The 25,645-nt window shown below is 55.9% G+C and overlaps 3 protein-coding genes across 5 annotated transcripts; 2 read left to right on the top strand and 1 right to left on the bottom strand.

Annotated features, from left to right (window-relative positions):
- The first annotated feature begins 985 nt into the window (after positions 1–985).
- Positions 986–6,781, top strand: LOC137356769 (unconventional myosin-Ie-like). Its single transcript, XM_068022529.1, is given in 12 exon segments — positions 986–997; positions 1,765–1,953; positions 2,214–2,328; positions 3,065–3,234; positions 3,672–3,732; positions 3,735–3,816; positions 4,045–4,191; positions 4,303–4,460; positions 4,929–4,991; positions 5,236–5,416; positions 5,987–6,162; positions 6,312–6,781. Coding segments are annotated over 12 exon segments (1,431 nt in total). The 3' UTR covers positions 6,389–6,781.
- A 418-nt stretch (positions 6,782–7,199) lies between these two features.
- Positions 7,200–15,314, bottom strand: mindy1 (MINDY lysine 48 deubiquitinase 1). 2 transcript variants are annotated; one of them, XM_068022762.1, is made up of 9 exons: positions 13,822–15,314; positions 13,485–13,542; positions 13,053–13,117; positions 12,698–12,856; positions 11,994–12,096; positions 10,906–11,048; positions 10,073–10,255; positions 9,316–9,462; positions 7,200–8,537 (listed from the first exon to the last, which is right to left on the bottom strand). In XM_068022762.1, exons 1-9 carry the CDS (start codon positions 14,401–14,403, stop codon positions 8,418–8,420), a joined length of 1,560 nt encoding a protein of 519 aa, XP_067878863.1. In that variant the 5' UTR covers positions 14,404–15,314; the 3' UTR covers positions 7,200–8,417. The 2 variants fall into 2 exon arrangements, with proteins under 2 accessions (XP_067878863.1, XP_067878862.1); XM_068022761.1 differs by having other exon boundaries at positions 7,200–8,540; positions 13,822–15,313.
- Positions 15,315–17,393: 2,079 nt separating this feature from the next.
- LOC137356974 (C2 calcium-dependent domain-containing protein 4C-like) lies at positions 17,394–24,993 on the top strand. Of its 2 annotated transcripts, none has more exons than XM_068022876.1 (2): positions 17,394–17,463; positions 23,632–24,993. In XM_068022876.1, exon 2 carries the CDS (start codon positions 23,704–23,706, stop codon positions 24,883–24,885), a length of 1,182 nt encoding a protein of 393 aa, XP_067878977.1. In that variant the 5' UTR covers positions 17,394–17,463; positions 23,632–23,703; the 3' UTR covers positions 24,886–24,993. The 2 variants fall into 2 exon arrangements, with proteins under 2 accessions (XP_067878977.1, XP_067878976.1); XM_068022875.1 differs by lacking the exon at positions 17,394–17,463 and adding an exon at positions 23,199–23,293.
- The last annotated feature ends 652 nt before the right edge of the window (positions 24,994–25,645 follow it).

Genomic DNA, 25,645 nt, shown 5'->3' with positions numbered 1-25,645 from the left:
TAAGCCAATCTTGGATCCAAATTTCCAAATTGCCCTGGATCCCATGGGCTCTTACCTTCTTGACCAATCTCCCATGCGGGACCTTATCAAAAGTCTTACTGAGGTCCATGTAGACTACATCAACTGCTTTCCCCTCATCTACACATCTAGTCACCTCCTCGAAAAATTCAATCAAGTTAGTTAGACACGATCTCCCCCTGACAAAGCCATGCTGACTATCCTTGATTAATCCCTGCCTCTCCAAGTGGAGATTAACCCTGTTTTTCAATAGTTTCCCTACCACTGATGTTAGACTCACCGGCCTGTAATTACCTGGTTTATCCCTGCTACCCTTCTTGAATAATGGTACCACATTCGCTGTCCTCCAATCCTCTGGTACCTCTCCTGTGGCCAGAGAGGATTTGAAAATTTGTGTCAGAGCCCCTGCTATCTCCTCCCTTGAGTCACATAACAGCCTGGGATAAATATCATCTGGGCCTGGGGATTTATCCACTTTTAAGCCTTTGTTGCTGTCGGTTGCGTTGAGTTTGTAGTTTTGGCAGTTCGGAAACTAACAGGAACGTGGAATTAATGGATACCAGGGTTACGTAACTGCAAAGATCAAACACTGTGGACAATCCTGACTTCGAGCTGCCAGCATCTTGCATTTACATAGCGCCTTTAACTTAGTAAAACGCTCCCAGGAGCGTTATCAGACAGAATTTGACCCCCCATCCCTAGAAGGAGATGTTAGGGGACGGGCGACCAAAAGCTCGGTCAAAGAGGTCGGTTTTAAGGAGCGTCTTAAAGGAGAGAGAGAGGTGGAGAGGTTTAGGGAGGGAATTCCAGAGCTTAGGGCCCCCCAGGCAGCTGAAGGCATGGCCGCCAATGGTGGAGCGATGGGAATCGGGGGGGACGGGCGAGAGGCCGGAATTGGAGGAGCGCAGAGATCTCGGAGGGTTGCGGGGGCTGGAGGAGGGGGTTACAGAGATAGGGAGAGGGTGATATGGAGCGATTGGTAAAGAACACAAGAAATAGGAGCAGGAGTAGACCATTCGGCCCATCGAGCCTGCTCCGCCATTCAATACAATCATGGCTGACCTTGGGCTTCAATTCCACTTTCCTGCCCACTCCACATATCCCTTGATTCCCTGCGAGATCAAAAATCTATCCATCCCAGCCTTAAATGTATTCAATGATGGAGCATCCGCAACCCTCTGGGATAGAGAATTCCAAAGATTCACAACCCCCCCCCCCCGAGTCAAGTAATTTCTCATCATCTCAGTCCTGAATGTTTGACCCCTTATCCCGAGACTGTGTCCCCGTGTTCGAGATTCCCTGACCAGTGGGAACAATCTCTCAGCTTCTACCCTATCAAACCCTTTCAGAATCTTGTATGTCTCAGTTAGATCACCTCTCATTCTCCTAAACTCCAGAGAATATAGGCCCAATTTACTCAGCCTCTCATTACAGGACAACCCCCCTCATTCCAGGGACCAATTTAGTAAATCTTCACTGCAATGCCTCCAGTGCAAGTATATCCCTCCTTAAATGCGGAGACCAAGACTGCACACAGTATTCCAGGTGCAGTCTCACCAAAGCCCTGTACAATTTTAGTTAAGAATTCTGTATTCCTGTACTCCAATCCCCTTGCAATAAAGGCCGACAGGCCTTCCTAATAGCCAGCTGTACCTACATAATGAGAATGCTCATTTGCTACGAGCTGAGAGAGTCTGGAAGCATTTGTATGGGTGATGGAGGGGTTTTTGGGCGCACGGTCTTGAGATCTCGGAGAAGTGGATAGGTGGTGCTGATGCCTCCCATTGCAGGTATGCCATCCTCACCAAGGAAACGTGGCCCAGCTGGCGAGGGGACGAGAAGCAGGGGGTGACCCACCTCCTTCGATCGGTCAACATGGAGCAGGACCAATATCAGCTCGGCCAACTCAAGGTCTTCATCAAGGCACCCGAGTCGGTACGTCAGCAATTTGTGGTCCCCCGCCCTCTGTCGCGCCCCCTCTTCTGTCTCTCCCTATCTTTCTATCCCCTTCTCTCTCATGTACTCATCTAGTATCCCCTTAAATGTATCTCTACTATTCCCCCTCAACCACTCCCTGTGGTAGCGAGTTCCGCATTCTCACCACTCTCCGGGGAAAAGACGTTTCTCCTGAATTCCCCATCGGATTTATGCCGAGGGGACGGACTGACGTGTGTTTCTATTTCCTCGACGTGCAGCTGTTCCTCCTGGAGGAGATGAGGGAGCGGAAATTCAACGGATACGCCCGGCTGATCCAGAAGGCTTGGCGGAAGCACATCGCCGTCCGCAAGTACATCCAGATGCGGGAGGAAGGTTAGGCGGGAAGCTTGGGGAAATTCCTTCTCCGCGGGGGGGGCCGGTCAGAGAGGGCGCGCCGCGGTGACTGGCCAGGAGACGACAGCACGTTTACGTTTATGTAGTCCAGACGCCCCAGTGTGGTGAGCCTGTCTGAGGTAAAAGTTACCTTCATCTCCAGGCCCTCTCACCTCCCTGGGGCCTCTCCACCTCCGCCACCCACTCCAACCGGGTGATGTCTATCCCCTTGCTTCACTCCATTGACCGTCTTCGGCCATCCAACTCTCGGGAACTCCTCCCGAGGCTCCTGGGGCATTCCCCCCTGGCCTCGGGAACAGGAGGGAGGTCACTGAGCCCCCCCTTGAGCCCGTTCCGTCATCCCAAGACTCGAGCACCATAATCCGGGCTGACGCTCCCAGTGCCAGTACGGTGGGGGGGGGGAGTGCCGCACTGTCGGAGGTGCCGTCTTTCGGGTGAGACGTTAAACCCGAGGCCCCCGTCTGCCCCTCTCGGGTGCGTGTCAAAGATCCCATGTTGGAAGAAGAGCAGTGGGGGAGGTGGGGGCGGGGGGGGGGGGATTTGGGATGAGTTGGGTAGCTCTTTCAAAGGGGCTGGCACAGGCGCGATGGGCCGAATGGGCCTCCTTCAACACCTTAAAAGCTGCACGACTATATCCCTCGTGGCCGCGCTCGCTCTCCCGACTCTCGCGCTCGCTCTGTCCCGACTGTCTCACCCTCCCGACTCTCCTCTCCAGCTTCCGATGTGGTGTGGAACAAAAAGGAGAGGCGGAGGAATAGCATGAACCGGAATTTTGTGGGGGATTACATCGGGATGGACAACCGCCCGGAGCTGCGGCGCTTTGTAGGGCGCAGGGAGCGCATCGACTTTGCCGACACTGTGCTCAAGTATGACCGGAGGTTTAAGGTACGCTGGGGCTCGGCCCTCCGGCCTTTTTTATTTTTGCTCCGCCAGGTGTCTGTTCTCTTTCGATCGCTCGCTCGCTCCTTGTCCGTATTCTTGGGAGGACCCCGGCATTTATTGCCCCTTGGGAAGGTGGCTTCCTCTGCTTTGTGACTCCCCTCTCCGCCCCTGCACTGTGGGATCTTCCTCTGCATTGTCACTCTCCTCTCCACCCCTGCCCTGTGGGATCTTCCTCTGCGTTGTCACTCTCCTCTCCACCCCTGCCCTGTGGGATCTTCCTCTGCGTTGTCACTCCCCTCTCCGCCCCTGCACTGTGGGATCTTCCTCTGCGTTGTCGCCCACCCCCTCCCTGTGGGATCTTTCTCCGCATTGTTACCCACCCCTCGCACCTTGGGATCTTTCTGTGCGTGGCCGAGATTAACTTTTGTCTCCCGCTGCAGACGGTGAAACGGGATCTGATCCTGACTCCAAAATCCCTGTACCTGATTGGCCGGGAGAAGGTGATCAGGGCCCGGAGAAAGGGCTGATAAAGGAGGTGTTGAAGAGGCAGATTGAGGTGGAGAGGATCCAGTCCGTGTCTCTCAGGTACGGGACAGCTGGCCGACCCCCTCCTCCCAGGGGGGGTCAGAGCGCTCAACACGGGGTGGGTGGCGTGGCAGAAACGCCGGCACGGAGCAGATGGGCCGAATGGCCCGTTTCAGTGCTGGAAACGGCGGGTAACCGGATGGGGTTGGACGTCGGCTCTGCCCCTCTGCGGGTCCGCGTGTTGTGTCTCTCACTCGCTAACCCGTCTCTCGCTCACCCCTCCCACAGCACGATGCAGGACGACTTCCTCATTGTCCACGAGCAGCAGTACGACAGCGTCCTGGAGTGTACGTTCAAGACCGAGCTCCTCAGCCTTCTGTGCAGGCGCTTTGAGGAAAAGACGCAGAAGAAACTTCAAACCAAGTTCAACAACCTGTGAGTCTGTCGGGCGGGAGAAAGGTCTTGAGGTGGGTGGGGGGGGGGGGGTGGTGGGGAAGGGAGGAGACTGCTCCCGCGGTGGTGACCTTCGCCCTTTTCGCCTTGCAGGTTGGAGTTCAAAGTGAAGAAGGGCGGCTGGGGTCCATGGGCGGCGGCCGGGTCCCGCCACATCCAGTTCCAGCAGGGTCACGGAGAAGTCGCCATCTTGAAGCTGACGAGTAAAGTGCTGGTGGTCACCATTGGACCCGGACTGCCCAAGAACTCGAGTACGTGCTCTCATACCCTTGACTCTTCTTTCATACCCCCTCCCCCCCCCCCCCCACCCCCAACCGTCTGCCCCTCTCGGGTGGATGTAAAAGATCCCACGGCCGCTATTGGAAGTAGTTGGGTAGGGGGCACGGTTGACATCACTTTTTAGAAAAAAAAATCTAAATACAGACGATCTGGGTCATTATCGCCTTGCTGTTTGTGGGATCTTGCTGTGCGCAAATTGGGCTGCCGCGTTTCCTGCATGGGAACGAGCAAGGTGCTTTGCATCCACTTTAAGCTGCTGACCCGTTAGACGAGGGGCCTTCCGTCTCGCTTCCCCACGCCCCCGATTCTACAAGAACAGCCGGTTTGATGTTTAGACCGCTGTGGACTGGGGGTGTGCGTGACCTATATGCGGGGTTGCGGCCTACATACCTGTCAATACGTTACGGACCCCTGATTAATCTAGTATTGTTAATCTCTAGGGCCCACGAGGAAAGACAAGAGGAAGAGCACGTTCATCGATACAAAGCCCCGGCATTCTGCAGGTACACTGAGATTTCAGCCCTAGTCTTCGCCCCGTCTCAGCTCATGTCTCCTTACGCGTCTCGGGGTCAGATTTTGTCTGATAACGCTCCGGTGAAGCGTTTGGGGATGTTTTTAACTAGGTTAAAGGTGCCATATAAATACCAGTTGTTGTTGTTGTTGCTGCTCGAGCCTGAGCCGAAATCACAGGGGAGCAGCAGATGAAGACAAAGACTTCCCTCGCTCTCTGTTCTTCCTTCCTTCAAGGTGGCGACAGGAGGCTCCAGACTGGGGCCAGGCACCAGCCCAGCCAGACGCACACCCTCCGCCGACAGACCAGCATGGACCAGCCCACCCTGCCCCGCCAGGGGGCCTGCCCCAGAGCCAAGGCCCACCCCGCCCAGCAGAACCTCGACTTCATGAACGTGCCGGAGCAGGGAGTCGCTGGGTAGGTCGAAGGTTTCCCCCCACCCCCCATCCCTCAACCCGCTGTTAGCCCATCTCGGCCGGAGAGATGCTCCAGGAAGGGGCTGGGCCGCGATGCCCCCCGAAGTCGAATAGCGTACCTTCTGGGGCTGGAGGAGGTGACGGAGATGGGGACAGGGGCGAGGAGGGGGGGGGGGCGAGCCGAAGACAATGGCTTCTGTCTTCCCAATATTTAGTTAGTTAGCGCGGGTGGGACCGATATCCTGATCTCAAATCTGTTCCATTGCCTCTCGGTGTCAATGTGATCAAATGATTGGATTTTCCAACAGCTCGTGTCTCATATCGGAACCCCAATCCCTCTGCAGAGGACAATGGGCTGGGCTGTGCAGCCCTCCCTGGTCAAATAGCCCGCCAACACCACTTCTGGGGTTCGGGGAGACTGGGAGGGTGACAGAACCCCAAAGAGAGAGAGAGAGAGAGACGGAGCGGGGGGAAAGTGAGGTTCCGGGGGCAATGGAGAGTGGAGGTTTGGGGTGTAAATCTGTTTTTTAAGCCGGACCTTTGTTTGTTCCCCCTTGCCCTCATCACGCAGCTTGCAGAGGCGGATGTCGAAGGAGGTGAAGCCGGTGCCCGGAGGGGGTCGAGCCAAACCCCAGCCCAAGGCCCGGCCTCGGCACGCCCGGTGTCGAGCCCTCTACGCCTACGACGCGCAGGACACGGACGAGCTGAGCTTCAATGCCGAGGATATCATCGAGATCGTGAGGGAAGGTAAGAGTCAGAGCGGCGGAGGGGGGGCTCATCTCTCAAAACACCTCGCTGCTTTCTCCCGGTTTTCGTGCGCGGTCTCGTGCGGGAATTCTCAAGCGCGCTGGCAGGACGTGGCTGAGCCCTCTCCCGTTTCTGTCCGACCTGCACAGATCCGTCCGGATGGTGGATCGGCCGCATCCGCGGGAAGGAGGGGCTGCTGCCCGGCAACTACGTGGAGAAGATCTGAGTCCAGGGGCGGCGAGGGAAAGCCCGGATCGGAAACGGCCACTGTCTGAGGAGGAAGGGGGGGGGGGCAAGAGAGCCTGAACTATCGAAGGGTAAACACAGACAGGCATCGCTGGGGTGGCAAATCGACATTCGCACGCCCTGCACTCGTGTGTGACCCGCCGTGATTTCCAGCTTCGAGGATTGAATGTACTTGGAGGGAGTGTCTGTGGCTGGAGAGAGAGCCCTCCCCCCACCCCCCCCCCACCTCCATCCCTCTTCCCTACCCCCCCCCCCTCCCCTGTCCCAGTGATCTCCGACCACCATGTCAAGAGCTGCCCCCCCTTACCCTGCCTGTTTAACTGTAACGCTGTGGTTTTTAACCATCACAAGAAAAATAATAATTTCTGTTTCTCTGTCACTCGCTGCGTCCGATCTCTGTGGGGCTTCGGGGGGGCGCGCGTCTGTTAGCGGAGGTGTGCGGCGTCTGACGCCACGCGATGACAGATGCCTCACGGGGGCCAATCGGGTTTCCCGCCAGTACTGAGGGAGTGCCGCACTGTCGTAGGTGCTGTCTTTCGGTTGTGATGTTAAATGTCTGCCCGTATCAGGTGGATTTCTAGGATACAGTCGATCGATATTGGAAGAAGAGTGGGGTGGGGGGGGGGGGGAAACAGGCTCGAGGGGCTGAATGGCCTCCCCCTGCTCCTTTTGAGCTTTGCTCTCGGGCCTTCCCCTCTGGCTCCCATGCCCTCACCGTCCACGTGGGCCGCTGGTCCTGAAGCCAGTCCCTGCGGTCCCGCAACGAGGGAACAACTGAAAGAAGACACTGGAAGATTTCTGTGTTTTATTGCAGATATATATACACACACATACGTCCATTTCCGAAAACCAAATCCTAAGGTACTGAGGCAAAGGTAAAGTTAACAATCGCGTGCTTTGAAAATACAGCGACGGGACCCGTTCATTATTAACAGTCTGGGGCAGCGGGGGAGGGAGACAGAATATTTGAGGGATCTTTAGCTTTTACTGTATTTCGACACTCCGATTAGGAGCGACATTCTGCGTGCTTTGTACATGATAACTAACGGAACCTGGGACCCAGTGGATCGTTGCCAACTTGCTCGGTTTAATATGAGAGGGGGCAGGGAGCGTCGGAAGAGGAGAGGAGGCCGTTCAGCCCCTCTATCCCGTGCCCCATTCACTTGGGTCACGGCTGTATATGTATCTTGACTCCCATCTCCCCACCTTGGTTCCGTAACCCGACAAAAAAACAAATCCATCCATCTCGGCTTTTTTTGGGAGGAGAGAGTATTCCAGATTCCCACTCTCCTTTGCGTGAAGGCCGCGTCTCCTGCCTCTCCGCAGAATGCTCCGTTTCGGAATCGAAAGCGATCGACGCCCTTACTCCTCTCAGTACCTCACCCAAAGGGCCCTTTCCCCCCCTCACTGGGCAGAGGCAGCGAGTGGGAGCTCCTCACTCACTAACTTTGCAGGCACAGGGGGCGGGGGGGGGCTGGAGAATCCCTCCCGGCAAGACCAGGGTCTGCCAACCCTCCGGGATTGTTCCGGAGTTTTCCGCACTAAAAACGGTCTCTTTCAAAATAATTTTCTTTCCATGCAATTCCGGTCAATTAGCTGTGTATATATATATAGAATTTTTTTTTAAATGGCTGATTTGACGTCCAATTGGACGGGCCAGGCGGCCAATGACGGAGGGGTGGGGGTGAGGGCACGGCGATTGGAGGAGAGAGGGGAAGCTCCAGGAATACACCCAGCTAAAGTTGGCAACCGCCCAAGTGGGAACCAGGACCCTCAGTTTTCAGACAAAAATATCTCCTCCTCACACTCTCTCGGGGTGGGGGGGGGTTCGGCAGGCATTTGTAGTGTTTCTCGCAGCGAAGCGTTCTTGTACGTGAAGCAGAGGATCTACCCCCCCCCCCCCCCCCCCCACCGGAGGCTGCAGGCAGAGAAGGGCAGGGTCGATAAACAGGAAATCTGCTCGGGTTGGGGGTCGGGAGGTAGGGGGGGGGGGGAAGCAAGATGGCGGCTCACAGGATGGCGCAGTCCTTGGTCTTCTCTTCCCGCTGCGGCCTGTGTTCGCCCGTTGCCTGCCGTCTGGCGCCCGCTCCCTGCCGTGCGGCGCCCGCTGCTTGGCGAGCTGGGGGCGCCTGCTGTCACGTGGAAGAGAAAGAGGAGAGATGAGTGTATTTCGAGGTTGCGTTTTATTTTGCCTCCCCCCCCCCCCCCCCCCTTTACGACCCAGAACACGCGCAAACGTTTTCCCCTTCGAGTATTTATCCAATTCCCCCTTTTGAAAGTTACTATTGAATCTGCCAGTGGAAACAGTTTCTCCTTATTTACCTTCCTGATTTTGAACGCCCCGATTAAATCTCCCCCTTAACCTTCTCTGCTCTAAGGAGAACAATCCCAGCTTCTCCCAGTCTCTCCACGTTAACTGAAGTCCCTCATCTCTGCCTGAGGGCAGTCGGCAGAGAGTTGGGGTGGGGGGTGACACACGAGCCCTGGGTGCGTGCATGAGCCTCAAGGGGAGAGCAGCGCCAAACGGGCACTGTGTAGTGGAGGGCAGTCACCGGTGCCACTGCTGTCTGTGGGGAGATGAGTAAATATCGCCGCACAGATTAACAGGGCTGATGAAAAAAAAAGAAAGCAAACCAACCACCGGGGTTCACCCCGAGGAGAGATAAAAGCAGAGAAGTGAAGTTAAATCGACCCTTGGGAGTGACTGTGCACAGTTCCGGTCTCCATCATTATTAAAAAACGCACTGGAGATGGCGATCCGAGAACTATCAGGAAAGGTTGAACAGGCTGGGGCTCGTTTCTCTGGAAACGAGAAGACTGAGGGGTGACCTGAGGTGTGGAGCAGAAACACCAGCAGACGGGCCGAATGGCCTGTCTCCGCGCTGTCAAGAGACTGTGGAGGTTTACCGGTTGTGCTGCATGTTCCTGTTCCTGCAGATATTGGACAGCTTGCTGATCCTCCTCTTCCTGTAGCTTCTTGGCAAGCTCCAGGTCGCTAATGTCTCCTGGACCCTGTTGCTGCTGCTGCTGCAGTGAAAGGGCCACCATGTAATCCTACAAGGGCACAAGAGCAAGGCAGTGAACAGCAACCTGCGTTGACGTAGCGCCTTTGATGTTGCAAAGCATCCCAAGGTGCTTCGCAGCAGCGGTATCGAACACCATTTGACCCCGAGCCACATGAGATATTAGGGACAGGTCAGTTTTAAGGAGCGTCTTAAAGGAGGAGAGAGAGAGAGAGGCGGAGAGGTTTAAGGAGGGAATTCCACAGCTTAGGGCCCCCCCAGGCAGCTGAAGGCACGGCCGCCAATGGTGAAGCGATGGGAATCGGGAGGGATGGGCGAGAGGCTGGAATTGGAGGAGGTGACAGAGATGGGGAGGAGGATTTAAAAACAAGGCAAAGAACTTTAAACTTCAGGCTCTGATCGTCTCTCATTACCACAGGCGCGCTGAAGTCTTTTGGAAGTGCGGTCACTGCTGTAATGTGGGAGACGTGGCAGCCAATTTGCGCACAGCAAGATCCCACACACAGCAAACCTTGGAATCTCTGGGTGACTAAGGTGACGGTGACGGAGGTTTAACCAACAGGAGGGAGGCTTGAATTCTGAAGAGGGTCAGGAGAGGGGGGGTGGTGTGGTTGGGTCCATTGACGCGGAGTGTTCCCTACCTGGTCGATCTGCTGCTGCGGGGCCTGAGCGACTGCGTAGGGCAGCTGACGGCCCGAAGGGTGGCTGAGGCAGAACTCGGAGTCGCAGAAGTTCCCGTCTCCCTCCACGTTGTGAAGGCTCTCCCACACTACCTTCTGCTCGGACAGGAAACCCTGGTCCGTCACGAGCAGGTACAGGTGACCCTGTGCAAACGAGGGCAGGGAGGGGACACAAAAAAAAAACACAGCACCCCGGGGCGCTGGTCAGAATCAGCTCCAGAAATACCTGCTGTCCCGACGCTCGACTCCGATCCCGCCTCCTACTCGCCTTATGATAAACGCGGCTTGAACTGGGGTTAAATACTGTCGGGAGAGGAGGCCCAGGCAGCCCGACTCTGCTCATGTCTGGCTCAACCCCGGGACCGCTCGCAGTCGGGGGCGGGGAGAATCGGCCGGGGGTTTCGTTCCCCGCTGATAATGACCCAGATCGTCTGGTTTTTTTTTTTAGTAACGTTGGTTGAGGGATAAATATTGGTCCCAAGACACGGGGGGGGATGAACTCTCCTCGCCCCCCCGTCCCTCTTCCAACAGCAGCTGTGGGATCTTTCACATCCACACGAGGGCAGACAGGGGCCTCGGTTTAACGTCTCATCCGACGGTGCAGCACTCCCTCAGTACTGGCACTGGGAGCGTCGGCCTGGATTGGGATGGATGTGAAGAGGAAGGACGAGGCTAATGTAGTAGATCAGCTCAGTGACCTGGCAGCGAGAGGGGACCAGCAACACCCCGTCGTTAGAGAAAGTGTGGGGCTCGTCTGAAGGATCCCAGTGTTTAACTCCAGCCGAGTTTCCTACCTTGTGCTTAGTCATTGTGCTGAAGTGATTATTCCGGAAGAACGCGCAGAGCTCGCCTTCCTTCGCCGTGGCCGTGAGCTCGCAGAGACCGTGATAGGTCAGCTGTGTGGCGGTGGTGTCGAGGAACTGCTCCGCCACGAGACCTGCGCCAGAGCGTAGACCAGTGTCAGACTTAATTCTCCTCCTTCCTCTTTCTCCTCGGCCAATTTCCCTCGCTCCCCCCCCACCCCCCCCCCCGAAGGCGGCGAGACCCCTTTCCTGGAGAAGAGGTACACTGCCAGCTCTTCCCCAACTCCCCCTGCACCCACCACCCCCCCACCAACCCCACACCACGAGGAGTTCTGGTCGGCTATTCGGCTGCAGGAGTCGTCGCGAGCGACTGCTGGGAATCCCGGCTGTGGGTCCAGTCGCATCGGGACATTCGACCCGCGGGCGACGTCGCATCCAGGATCAATTGGATATTCAACTGCGAGGGGCGTCTCAGCTGGATATTCAACCGTGGGTAGCATCGCATCCAGCTGCAACCAGAAATCCGTCCGCGGGAGGCGCTGCATCCGTCCTTCCAGATGTTTAACCGCGGGCGGCATCACCTGCCATCACAGGCAGATATTCAACCACAGATGGCATCACATCCCATCTCATCCAGACATTCAACTGTGAGGGGGCACCACAATTCAGGGATTGGCAATAAATGCCAGCTTTGCCAGCATGGCCCACGTCCCAAGAATGACCAAAACGCTGACCGCAGGCCGGGGTGCGGGGGTCAGGACGGGAGAGGGGCCGCCCCGGCAAAGTTGGGCACAGCCAGGGAAACGAAAGGGCCAAGGGAGAGTCGGACCCGGGCCGCACACCCCAACCCAGGGAACGTCTGGCGGACTGGACGCGATGTCTCCCGCAGCCGAATTTCCGGCTGCGACCGGAAGGGGGACGCAGTGCTGCCCGGACTGCAGGTGGCGCCGCCGCCCGCAGTCGAATCTCCTCCGGTCGAGACTGGACGCGATGCCCCTCACGGTTGAATTTCCGGCTGCCAGCAGGGGCAAACGCCCCACCCCAAACGCCCGCCAGCCGCGTGTTTCTGACCGGCTTACCTTCGCTGACCAGCGTGCTGTCCGTGGAGTTTTTCGAGAAGATGATCTTCTCCACCAGCTGGTTATAGCTGCACCTCCCAACCGCTTGCATCATCTCACAGCTCTGTGGGAGAAGGGGAGAGGGAGGGAGAGAGATGGTCTCCATTAGCCTCACTTCACACAGGAACAAGTGGGTGAAGTCAGACAAGGTCCCAGGCTCACCTGCACTGTTTAAAACAGACCCAGAAAAATCGGCTGGAATCGACACCAGGCAAGAACATGCATTGCTATAGCGCCTTGCACCAGCTCGGGACATCCCAAAGTGCCTCGTAGCCAATGAAGCACCCGGACTGCGGCCACTGTTGCAATAACCGGCGGCCGACTCGCGCAGGGCACGATCCCACGAACAGCAATGCGATGGTGACCCAGATTTAATTTTACCGATGTTGGTTTGGGGATAAATATTGGGGCCCCAGGTCACCGGGGAGAACCACCCCGCATCCCCCCCCCCCCCCAACCCCTTCTTCCAATAGCGGCCGTGGGATCCCTTACATCTGCCCGAGAGGGGCAGACGGCACCTCCGGCAGTGCGGCACTCCCTCGGTACTGGCACCGGGAGCCTCGACTGGGATTACGGGGCCCGAAACCACCCGAAAAATTAAGAACAATCTTCGATTTTAAGCATCAGACTCTCGGGGTTTGCCCGCAAGCCGCCCGCCCTCTCACCTGCGGGTCAACAAGCCAGCCGTGATAAAGGGGGACATCCAACAGGTCAAACACAATGCATTCTGGGGTGTACTCAAAGTCGGCAACTCCCGTGAAGCGGACGTTGACATCCAGGCCGGTGGAGAGCTTGGGAAGGACTGCCATAGCATCATTCATATTCTAGAGAGAGACAGACAGAGATGAAGGAGCTTTTACAGCCAGTGCCATTAACAGGGTAACAGGTTATCGCCATGTGCTCCGACCCCTAGGCGTTCCTCTGACCCAGCCTGGAAGCCCCGATCCCTGGCGGTGAGGGGGCATGGAGGAGCGAGGGGGCTGGGGGGGTGGGAAAGAAGGCCAGTCTTCTACGAAATACCTGCTCAAAGTTCAGCTGCAGCCCCTCCGAATTCTCCTTCGGCTTGGCGGAGAGCACACAGTCACCTGGGCAGAGAGAGAGAGAGGAATAAAAACACGGACTGGGATAAGACAGGGTGAACGAGCACCCCCCGAGGCTGGGTTTTAACGCACCGGGGAGAACTCACCCCACCAACCCCTCCCCCCACCCCCCGTACCCCCAACTCTTCCTCCAATAGCGGCCGTGGGATCTTTTACACCCACCCGAGAGGGCCAGACGAGGGGTCTCGGTTTAACGTCTCGTGCGGAGAGACGGCGCGGTGTTGGACCAGGAGCACGAGGCTGGGCGCAGGGGACTCGGCAGCGGCGACCCGGCTGAGCTGAGGTTCGCGGAGGGTGGGAGAGCGGCCGAGGGGAGCGCCGGAAAAGCCAAGTCCCGGGAATCCGTATTTACCGAGGAGAGTCATTAACTGCTCGACCGATATCACCTCCATCTGCGGCGGCAACTTCACCTGCAGGGGCAATAAAACAGTTCAGAATATATTATTCAACAGCTGTCCTTCCTCGAACGGACTGCATTTACGTAGCGCCTTTAACCTGGTAAAACATCTCAAGGAGTGAAATCAGGCACCTCCGGCAGTGCGGCACTCCCTCGGTACTGGCACTGGGAGCGTCGGCCGGGATTATGGGCTCAACGACGCGTATAAATGGAAAATCACCCTCCGCGCGCCCCCAGCCCGCGGTTCACCACGTACCCTCCGCGCGCCCCCAGCCCGCGGTTCACCACGTACCTTCCACCGCAGCAGCAAGACGTTAATGATGGCGATGAGGGGGCAGGGTCCGTTCTCGCTCTGGGTGATTAAGGGGGTCTTCTCGTTCTTCCAGCTGATCCACTTCACCAGGTAGAAGGTGTTGCCAGGGTCGGTCCTGGCGAGGGCAGGCCTCGCGGCGGCGCTCTGCGACGGCTCATCTGGGCTCAGTGAGGACACTCCGGCTGCCTGACTGGACCCGGCCTCCGCTGGCCGGAGGGGCCCGTCGCCCCCGGACTCTGCAGAGGGCGCGGCGCCGATCAGCGACACGGTGCCGTTACCTCCCGCCTGGCCCTCGGCGCACGGCCTCTGAGCCCCGTCGGACGCCGGCACCACGGCCTCCTCGCTCGACGGGAGCGCGGAGGCAGCCTCGGGCTCCCCCCTCGACCGGCTTCCGGAGGTCTCCGACTCCCCCTCGCCAAGATCGGCGGAGGGGTCCTTCGGATCAGCCGCGGGCCGTCCAGCGGGCGCCGGCTTTGGCGCGGCCGGTTGACCGGGCGCGCCGGCCCCGGTCCCTTCCAGCTCCGTGACGCCCCCGTGCTCCGGGTGACCGGCCTCCGTCATCTCCGCTGTTCTGACACCAACCAGCTGCGGGAAACCTCCCGAAAATCTCTGGGAGCGCCCGTTATCGCTTGGGGGTTGAGGCGGGTTGACCTGACAAACCCGCCCTGCCCTGTTCTCCTCTCCCCTCCTGCAGCCTCACGAGGCCGTTATCCCGAGATGCAGCCGTCTGCCGATCTGAGTTGCTGGTCTCGGTGTGAAGGTGGGTCTCCAACGGACCCTCCAACGTCCCCCAGCGCCAATAAAGAGGTGGGCGGGTTTCGCCCCGGGCAGTCTTTGGCGGGTGGGCGTCTAAAATAATCCTCTCCCGCCAACAACGCGGGGCGGGAGGAGGGGAGCTTCCTCCTCCCCTCACCCTGCCTCTCCGAAACCCACCCCCCCCCCCCCCCCCCGCTGGCAGAGCGGATCCCCCCTCCCGGTCGGCTCTTGGGCGGCCCCAACCGACGGGCTGCAGGGAACCCCCGGCCAAGTGCGTCCCCTCACTCGACCGCCTCCGCTCTTCGATCCCTCGGCCTTTCCAAACCCCGGCCCCCACTCCCCAAGACCAACTCGGGCGCCAACGCTCTTCCCCGACTCCTTAAGTCCCGCTCCTTTCTCCAGCCACCACCCGTGGGCAGGGGAGTTGTGTGTGGGGGGCGGCGGAGAGGGGGAGGTGGGGAGGGTGAATCCAAGACCCACAATATCTAGCCAATGAATAGATGCGTTGGCGGTTAATTTTCCCGTGTATTTGACGTTTGCGTGCGTGGGTGGGGTTGGGTACCGTTTTATCGCGATCGTTGCCACTCAACACATGTCATGGCCCCATTGACCTCATGATCCCGGTTGACCGTCCCAGCTTATCCCTTATTCGTTGTAACCTCTTTCCCCTTTAACCCCCACCCTCTTCCCCTTTAAATTGCACCTGCTGACGTCAGCACCCCCTTCACCTCCCCCCCCCCTACCGCAGGATATCAATGCAAACAAAAACTGAGGCTAAAATTGGCCCCTGACCCCCCAGACCCCCGCACACTCGGTAAATATGGCAGATCCTGAGGTAACCCCCGGGTTTTTACCCCCCTAACCCCCTCCTCATGTCCATAGTTTGATTGAGCCTCTCAACCCGGAAATGAAAGCCCTTCCTCTTCCTCTTCCGTCCCTCCACCACCTTGGCGGCACAAAGGCAGCCCCGCCCGGCGGGGGCAAGAGTCCACTTCCTGCTCGGCGCTGCCTGCCCGCCAGCTCCCCTTCGCCCTCTGGAGGCCAGGAGGACTTCCTATTCTCCTCCAGCGCCCTCTCGAGGCCCGGGCAACTTCCTTCCCTCCTGCTGCTCCCCTGCGCCCTCTGGAGGACGGGAGGACTTCCCTCCCTCCTCCTGCTCCCCTGCGCCCTCTGGAGGCCGGGAGGACTTCCTTCCCTCCACCTGCGCCCTCTGGAGGCCCGGAGGACTTCCTATCCTCCTGCAGCGCCCTCTGGAGGCCGGGAGGACTTCTCTCCCTCCCCATTGCTCCCCTCACAGCAGGGCTGGGATTCCCTATCCACTGCACTCCACCAGACAACCCCACCACCCACATGAAGAGTTTAACTGTCTTTCAGGAATTAAACATTGAAATATAAGTTTTTTAAAAACACCATAAGCGATCAGGCACAAACCAGCGAATTAGAGTCAATTTTCCAGCACTAGAACAGGCCGTTCGGCCCGTCTTCTCCGTGTTGGTGTTTCTGCTCCACTTGAGCCTCCTCCACCCCCTCTTCATCTCACCCTATCCCCATATCCTTCTATTCCTTTCTCCCTCATGTGTTAATCTTCCAGCTTCCCTTAAATGTATCTCTGCTATTCCCCCTCAACCACTCCCTGTGGTAGCGAGTTCCACATTCTCACACTCTCTGGGGAAATACGTTTCTCCTGAATTCCCCATTGGATTTATTAGTGACTGTCTTATATTGATGGCCCCCTAGTTCTGGTCTCCCCCCCCACAAGTGGAAACATCTTCTCTACGTCTACCCTATCAAAACCCTTTCACCATTTTAAAGCCCTCAATCAGGTCACTCCTCAGCCTTCTCTACTCTAGAGAAAAGAGCCCCCGGCCCGTTCAGTCTTTCCTGATAGTTATAACCTCTCAGTTCTAGTATCATCCTTGTGAACCTTTTCTTATCATCTTCTATTATGCCGCAATACCCTTTTTATAATCGAGACCAGAACTGTTCACAGTAACTCCGAGTGTGGTCAAACTTTCGAGTGTAGCCACGAGGAAAAATTAGATGAGAGGGCCGCACTGTCAGAGGGTCAGAGTTGAGGGAGTGCCGCACTGTCGGAGGGTCAGTACTGAGGGAGTGCTGCACTGTCGGAGGGTCAGTACTGAGGGAGTGCTGCACTGTCGGAGGGTCAGTACTGAGGGAGTGCTGCACTGTCGGGGGGTCAGTACTGAGGGAGTGCTGCACTGTCGGGGGGTCAGTACTGAGGGAGTGCTGCACTGTCAGGGGGTCAGTACTGAGGGAGTGCTGCACTGTCGGAGGGTCAGTATTGAGGGAGCTCCGCACTGTCGGAGGGTCAGTATTGAGGGAGCTCCGCACTGTCGGAGGGTCAGTACTGAGGGAGTGCTGCACTGTCGGAGGGTCAGTACTGAGGGAGCGCTCGGTTTAATCCCCGCCCGTGTTTCTCAATCGCCTCAGCCTTTTTTAGATTAGATTAGATTAGAGATACAGCACTGAAACAGGCCCTTCGGCCCACCGAGTCTGTGCCGAACATCAACCACCCATTTATACCAATCCTACACTAATCCCATATTCCTACCAAACATCCCCGCCTGTCCCTATATTTCCCTACCACCTACCTATACTAGTGACAATTTATAATGGCCAATTTACCTATCAACCTGCAAGTCTTTTGGCTTGTGGGAGGAAACCGGAGCACCCGGAGAAATCCTGACTTTCTCGAGGGCGCGGTTTGCCACTTTAGATGAAATCGCACTTGAGATCAGCACTGTGCCAGCGTCTGCCTGGCTTCACCTGTTCAGATCGCTGGAGCTCTGTCCCACGAGCACCTGACTGGGCGAGTGGGAGCCGCACGGCCCATTAGTTTTACAGGTCAGTGAATCATAACCTGAGGCCGTGCTGTAAATTCCTTTTGAGGACCGGCCTGCCAGAACTCACTTGCTGCAGTAATTGTACCTTCGCCACAGTGCATTCCAAATTCATCTGTTCGGATTTGAGTCCCTCAACAGCCTGAAACAGCAAAGGTGATCACGGGCTTAACCCTTTCGACTGCATCCAAATCGGCTTGTCCTTGAAGATTTGTTCAGCAGCTGCTCGCGAGCCTGTTGAACGAAAAGTCCGTTTGTCCCTTCGTCTTTGCCTGGTGCCCGACGTGAATCCTTTAATGCCCAGCGACGGGATTATTCGGAGCGGGAAAGGGCTTCAGTTGGAGGGCGTGAGGGGGCCCCCTTTAAGAAAGCCCTGTTTGCAGTCAATAATTCACCCGCCCGTTCACCCGTCACTCTCCACCCCCTCACCCCGGCGCTCGGTGACCTTCACCGGCTCCCGGTCCGGCAACACACCGATATTAAAATTCTCGCCCTTGTTTTCAAATCCCCTCCCTACCTCTGTCGCCTCCTCCAGCCCCTACGACCCTCCGAGATCTCTGCGCTCCTCCAATTACGGCCCCTTGTGCATCTCCCCCGATTCCCATCGCTCCACCATTGGCGGCCGTTCCTTCAGCTGCCTGGGGGCCCTAAGCTCTGGAATTCCCTCCCTAAACCTCTCCGCCTCTCTCTCTCTCTCTCTCCTCCTTAAAGATGCTCCTTAAGACCGACCTCTTTGACCGAGCTTTGGGTCCCCCGTCCTTAATATCTCTTCACGTGGCTTGGTGTCAATGTTTGTTGGATAACGTTCCCGTAAATCACCTTGGGGATGTTGCACGACATCAAAGGCGCTATATAAATGCACGATATCGATCGGTACGCAGTTAGAAACCGATCTTCTCTCATTCTCTCTCTCCTACAGTTCATAATATCCGCAAGCTCAAGGAGGTGGAGAAGGGGGAAGTTTTCCCTCGAGTTGGGTCAGTCACTCGTCATGTGAAGGGTTTCTTCGGAGTGTGACGGTTGTTATCCGCGTCCCGGTTCGTGTTTTCCAGGGACGAGGGACTTCAGTTAATGTGGAGAGACTGGGAGAAGCTGGGATTGTTCTCCTTCGAGCAGAGAAGGTTAAGGGGGAGATTTAATCGGGGCGTTCAGAATCAGGAAGGGTTTTGATGGAGTAAATAAGGAGAAACTGTTTCCAGTGGCAGGAGGGTCAGTAACCAGAGGGACACAGATTGAAGATAATTGGCGACTCTGATGGGGCCTTACCCGCAATGGAGGCCTGAAACCAAACCGCGGTGAACGCCATGCGGTGAAGGGGGTGGGGGGGGGGGGGGGTGAGGACGTGGGTTATGGATCCCAATGGGGGTAGGTTGGCTCACGAGGCCCTGGCAAGTTCTGTCGCTGAATTGCTGTTAACTTGCAGTCTCCTGAGGCCACCAGCAGGTGGCACCAGACACCACACTCTCCGCGACGACGCAGTCAAATCCCGGAAAACAGGCGTTGGGTGGGGTGGGGGGGGTGGAATTTTTCCGAGGGAATCCCAGCGGGAATGCCTCCCATAACACCGGCGGGCGGGGGGTGGGGGGGGGTGATGGGGGGAGTTGCAGAGAAGGAAGACTCGCTAGGAAAAACTTGGGCTTTCCAATCTAACTGAACGGCAGGGATGGGACCGAGGGGCTGAATGGCCTCCTCCTGTTCCTATCAAAGGACTTGCATTTCTGTAGCGCCTGTGCGCTGCCTCAGGACCCCCAACGCAGCCCTTCCTGGACGCAGATGAAGACTCGCCACCCGCAGGGTGCGACTCAGTAGCGTCGACAGGCAAGCCAGCGTGACAGTCGGCTTCAGCACAGCAAGATCCCAGCCGTGCCCGGACGACAGGCTCAAGATTTTTTGGTGAAAGGGGCTTGTGGGGAGGAAGTCACAGTGTCCCACTCCCAGGAACAGGTACAGCACAGGGTTAGATACAGAGTAAAGTTCCCTCTACACTGTCCCCAATACACAGAAGAAGTGGTCAGACCAGTTTAGTCACATGACTAACTGCCTTTCGGAGTATTTTGATTTTGAACTCACTGAGAGAATGAAACTCAGAAGGCTGTTCGCTCCTGGACTGGAAAAGACCTCTCTCCTGTCTGCTCCCATCTCGTTCTCACCAGCTTCGGAAACCACTGAAGACACATAAAGTCAAAGAGAGAAAAGTCTCCTACGGTGAACAAGGTTTAAGAAGAATACTGGGCCCCTACGAAAAGTAAGAGCTGTCGACAATCAAAGACTCCACAGCGAGCTAGAAATACAGAAACAGTAACAAAAGACTGCCTTCAGAAACTGCCTCAAACCGCTCTACTTTATTTTTCTTCTGCTCTTTTCTGTCCCTATCTGCATGTGTGTATCGTGTCTGCATGCTAGCATGGGCGTGTCGCATATATGTAGGCGTTAACCGAATTAGAGTTTAAGTTTAAGTTTCAATAAATTTCACTTTTCTTCTTTAAACCCAAGGAATCCTGTTTGTGCTAATTTCTTTGCCTTAATATTGGAAAGCGGTGAACAAGGATTCGCCAAAGGGGGAGCTCAAAACACGGTGTGTTTAAAATTAAACCCTGTTACAGTAAGACCAGGTGACGACAGTAAAAGACCCCGAGACATCTTTCTCACCTGGTCATAACCGAATAGTGAGGGAGATTGTCAGGAAGTAAAGGTCCCGAATCTGGTCCCAAACATTGTTCTGATATCCGACGGGGAGCCAGGAATTGAGGATAGCTTTACAAATAATGGATGACTCAGTTTAACAGTAACCAGTCATAACAAGTGTTAAAGGGACAGTCCCCAATATATCAACGTTAAAGGAACAGTCCCCAGCACACCTGTGTGAAAGAAACAGTCCCCAATATATCAGTGTTAAAGGGACAGTCCCCAGCACACCTGTGTTAAAGAAACAGTCCCCAGTATATCAGTGTTAAAGGGACAGTCCCCAGTATATCAATGTTAAAGGAACAATCCCCAGCACACCTGTGTTAAAGAAACAGTCCCCAATATATCAGTGTTAAAGGGACAGTCCCCAGCACACCTGTGTTAAAGAAACAGTCCCCAATATATCAGTGTTAAAGGGACAGTCCCCAGCACACCTGTGTTAAAGAAACAGTCCCCAGTATATCAGTGTTAAAGGGACAGTCCCCAGTATATCAATGTTAAAGGAACAGTCCCCAGCACAACTGTGTTAAAGAAACAGTCCCCAGTATATCTGTGTTAAAGGAACAGTCCCCAGTATGTCAGTGTTAAAGGGACAGTCCCCAGTATATCAGTGTTAAAGGGACAGTCCCCAATATATCAACGTTAAAGGAACAGTCCCCTGCACACCTGTGTTAAAGAAACAGTCCCCAGTATATCTGTGTTAAAGGAACAGTCCCCAGTATGTCAGTGTTAAAGGGACAGTCCCCAATATATCAACGTTAAAGGAACAGTCCCCAGCACACCTGTGTTAAAGAAACAGTCCCCAGTATATCTGTGTTAAAGGAACAGTCCCCAGCACACCTGTGTTAAAGAAACAGTCCCCAGTATATCAGTGTTGAAGGGACAGTCCCCAGTATATCAGTGTTAAAGGGACAGTCCCCAATATATCAACGTTAAAGAAACAGTCCCCAGCACACCTGTATTAAAGGAACAGTCCCCAGTATATCAGTGTTAAAGGGACAGTCCCCAGTATATCAGTGTTAAAGAAACAGTCCCCAGTATATCAGTGTTAAAGGGACAGTCCCCAATATATCAACGTTAAAGGAACAGTCCCTAGCACACCTGTGTTAAAGAAACAGTCCCCAGTATATCTGTGTTAAAGGAACAGTCCCCAGCACACCTGTGTTAAAGAAACAGTCCCCAGTAGATCAGTGTTAAAGGGACAGTCCCCAGTATATCAGTGTTAAAGGGACAGTCCCCAATATATCAACGTTAAAGAAACAGTCCCCAGCACACCTGTGTTAAAGAAACAGTCCCCAGTATATCTGTGTTAAAGGAACAGTCCCCAGCACACCTGTGTTAAAGAAACAGTCCCCAGTATATCAGTGTTAAAGGGACAGTCCCCAGTATATCAGTGTTAAAGGGACAGTCCCCAATATATCAACGTTAAAGAAACAGTCCCCAGCACACCTGTGTTAAAGAAACAGTCCCCAGTATATCAGTGTTAAAGGGACAGTCCCCAGTATATCAGTGTTAAAGGGACAGTCCCCAATATATAAACGTTAAAGGAACAGTCCCCAGCACACCTGTGTTAAAGAAACAGTCCCCAGTATATCTGTGTTAAAGGAACAGTCCCCAGTATGTCAGTGTTAAAGAAACAGTCCCCAATATATCAGTGTTAAAGGGACAGTCCCCAATATATCAACGTTAAAGGAACAGTCCCCAGCACACCTGTGTTAAAGAAACAGTCCCCAGTATATCTGTGTTAAAGGAACAGTCCCCAATATATCAACGTTAAAGAAACAGTCCCCAGCACACGTGTGTTAAAGAAACAGTCCCCAGTATATCAGTGTTAAAGGGACAGTCCCCAGTATATCAGTGTTAAAGGGACAGTCCCCAATATATCAACGTTAAAGAAACAGTCCCCAGCACACCTGTGTTAAAGGAACAGTCCCCAGTATATCAGTGTTAAAGGAACAGTCCTCAGTACACCTGTGTTAAAGGAACAGTCCCCAGTATATCAGTATTAAAGGAACAGTCCCCAATACACCTGTGTTAAAGGAACAGTCCCCAATACACCTGTGTTAAAGGAACAGTCCCCAGTATATCAGTATTAAAGGAACAGTCCCCCAATACACCTGTGTTAAAGGAACAGTCCCCAGTATATCAGTATTAAAGGAACAGTCCCCAATACACCTGTGTTAAAGGAACAGTCCCCAGTATATCAGTGTTAAAGGAACAGTCCTCAGTACACCTGTGTTAAAGGAACAGTCCCCAGTATATCAGTCTTAAAGGAACAGTCCCCAATACACCTGTGTTAAAGAGACAGTCCCCAGTATATCAGTGTTAAAGGAACAGTCCTCAGTACACCTGTATTAAAGGAACAGTCCCCAGTATATCTGTGTTAAAGGAACAGTCCCCAGTATATCAGTGTTAAAGGAGCAGTCCTCAGTACACCTGTGTTAAAGGAACAGTCCCCAGTATATCAGTGTTAAAGGAACAGTCCCCAATACACTTGTGTTAAAGGAACAGTCCCCAGTATATCAGTGTTAAAGGAACAGTCCGTAGTATATCAGTGGTAAAGAGACAGTCCCCAGTATATCAGTGTTAAAGGGACAGTCCCCAGTATATCAGCGTTAAAGGAACAGTCCCCAGTATATCAGCGTTAAAGGAACAGTCCCCAGTATATCAGTGTTAAAGGGACAGTCCCCAGTATATCAGCGTTAAAGGAACAGTCCCCAGTATATCAGTGTTAAAGGGACAGTGCACGGTACACGAGCGAGTTGAGCTGCGCCGACGAATCCAAGGTTTCTGTTTGTGTTTCTGCACCCTCTCACTGCTCCCAATTTCGAATCGCTCTTCCCGTTTGTTGAGTGCTCTGCTCTCTCTCTCCCCCACCGCCTCCCCCCCCCCCTTTCCTGTTAGTCCCTCCATCTGTCACAGCGTGCCTCAGTCCTGACTCCACTCACAGTTTGCTCAAGTGCTCGGGGAGGTTGGTGGGGGTGTGTCCTGTGACTGACGTCTCCCACTATAAATCAGACTGGCTCCACTGGGTGCTCACTCAGTGACCAGCGACAAGTGCAGGAGCGAAGCAGCCAGCCCGACTGAAGGCAGCTCCATTTCTCAAGCCTTCGAGCTCCATCCTCCAGGGAAAGGGGGACCAGTGAGAAGTAAGTGTCTTTTGGCACAGAGCACTTAATCTTCAACCCAGCTTCCAAACAATGGGATCCTTTAAAACTGGTATAATTACAGGGGAAAAGACATCTGTCGGGGTGGGGGGGGGGGTGGTGGGGTGTTCAATGATTGTTTAAATCCTGGTTTTAAATGGATTTATGTTTAATTATCTTGCATGATAATTATTTGGTGCTTTTTTGAGGGACCTGGGAGTAACGTTTTTAGTAATTAAGTTGGCGAAGGACAAACAAATTTCTTTTCGAGTCTGCGCGTCTGTTGGTTAAATCTGTGCCGTCTCGGGAGTGACCGTGCTTTCCTCACTGCTGTTTTCCAGGTGTTCTGATTTCGCCGTTTGGGAGTGTCCCGTCAGCGGGCGAGCTCCCCCCCCCCCAACCGCCCCCCACCAATGTGGTTCCTGGAAAGGGTCGGCGAGTCCGTGGAGAGACTGACCGAGGGCGGGAGGGCACCCGGCGGGGGGCGACCGCTGACCCGCGCCCACCTCAACGTCCTGACCCCGGACAGGATCCCCGAGTTCTTCATCCCGCCCACGCTGCTCGCCGCCCAGGACCGCCCCGCGGCCTCCCGGCCGGCCCCGGATCTGCTCAGAGCCGCCAGCCGTCACGTCATCCAGATCGAGAGTGCGGAGGCGAACTCCAGCGAGGAGGAGGAGGAGGGGGAGGGGGAGGGCGCCAGTCGGATCCCCCTCCGCGCCAACCCGGCCGACATCATCTACCTACCCGAGAGCCCCCACACCCGGCGGAAGGAGTCGCTCTTTCACATCCACGCCCCCCGGCACGGGAGCCCAACCGGGGGTAGGCCCGACGGGGCCCCCGGCCGCTCGCCTCCTCCAGGACTGAGGCCTTCCCCCAAGCCCCGGGCCTCGCCGGACAGCGACACCCCCTCCTCGGCCGAGTCCTCGCCCTTCAGCTCCCCACTGGTGGCCCGCTCCCTGGCCGCCAGCCTGGGCCGCCGGGCCTGCCAGCAGCCGGCTCTGTTCGCCCGGAGGTCAAAGGGCAAAGGTCAAGTGACCCGGCACAGCTCCTTGTCCACCGACGAGTGCAGCTCGGCTGACAGCAGCCCCGGCGCCTCCCGGAGGCCCGGAGGGAGCCGGGGGCGGCCGGCCAGCACCCTGGCGCCCCCTCCCACCCTCCTCTACCCTCTGGACCTCATCCGTTGGCAGCAGCGGCTGACCAAGGAGAGCACGGTGCTACTGGACAGGGGCGGGTTGGTCCGCCTCTCGGCCGAGTACATGGCGGAGAGCAGGCGGCTGAGGGTCAGGCTGGTCAACGGGGAGGGCCTTTACCCGGCCTCCTTCGAGCCCAAGAGCGTCAGCTGCTGCGTGGTCGTCTACCTCCTGCCTGGCAAGGCCCAGAAGCAGCGAAGCACCATTATCAAGCGGAGCAGGAGCCCCATCTTCAACGAAGACTTCTTCTTCGAAGGCGTTGCCGAGGGAGACCTGGAGAGCAAGACCGTGCACATCAAGGTCCTGAATAAAGGCTCGGGCGTGAGGAGGGACTGTGTCATGGGAGAAAGCCAACTAGGCCTGGCGGCCATTTTGCCCAGCATTCACACGCTGAAGAGGGGTTGAGGGGCTAATCCCAAATCCGCGCGGACTCTCGCACTATGACGAGTTGATCTCTGCTCTGCACTTCACCACAGTATTTATTTTTTTTTGTAATAAAATGGTGTGTTTTCCCCCCCCACCCACTTCATTTGTGACTTCTTCCTCATTTCCACCGCTCTCCAATGGGGCAGCTCTTTCAAAGGCACAATGGGAGGAGGATCTGGGCCTGAGGGAGGGGATGGGAGCCTGAGGGAGGGGATGGGAGTCTGAGGGAGGGGATGGGAGCCTGAGGGAGAGGATGGGGGCCTGAGGGAGGGGATCGAGGCCTGAGGGAGGGGATGGGAGCCTGAGGGAGAGGATGGGAGTCTGAGGGAGGGGATCGAGGCCTGAGGGAGGGGATGGGTGTCCGAGGGAAGGGGATTAAATCTGGGATTCGTCACGAGCGACTCTGAACTCCAAGCCCGAGGGAAGGCCGGCCCGATTTCTGCACTTGAGGTGATGGAGGCGGTGAGTGCCGGTGGGTGCGGGGAAGAGGTTGGGAGGGGAGTGGGCTTTTCGCTTCCAGATGCAGGGGAGCCTGCCTCCGCCAGGGAGGCCGAGCGTGTCCGACAAGGCCTGGTCACCGTTTCACCAACCCTGTGTCGGTGTGGTGGGGGGCGGAGGGGGGGGGTGGTGGGGGTTTGAATATCACCTCTTTTCTCCCTCTGGCTGGTTAGAGACTCAGCGTTGGGGAGGAGGGGGTGTGTGGGGAGATGTTTCCAGCCACTGACCTCAATCCACCCTG

Source organism: Heterodontus francisci, chromosome 46, assembly GCF_036365525.1.
Source record: "Heterodontus francisci isolate sHetFra1 chromosome 46, sHetFra1.hap1, whole genome shotgun sequence".
Classification (NCBI taxonomy): domain Eukaryota; kingdom Metazoa; phylum Chordata; class Chondrichthyes; order Heterodontiformes; family Heterodontidae; genus Heterodontus; species Heterodontus francisci.
This window is presented reverse-complemented; position numbering and strand designations above follow the sequence as displayed.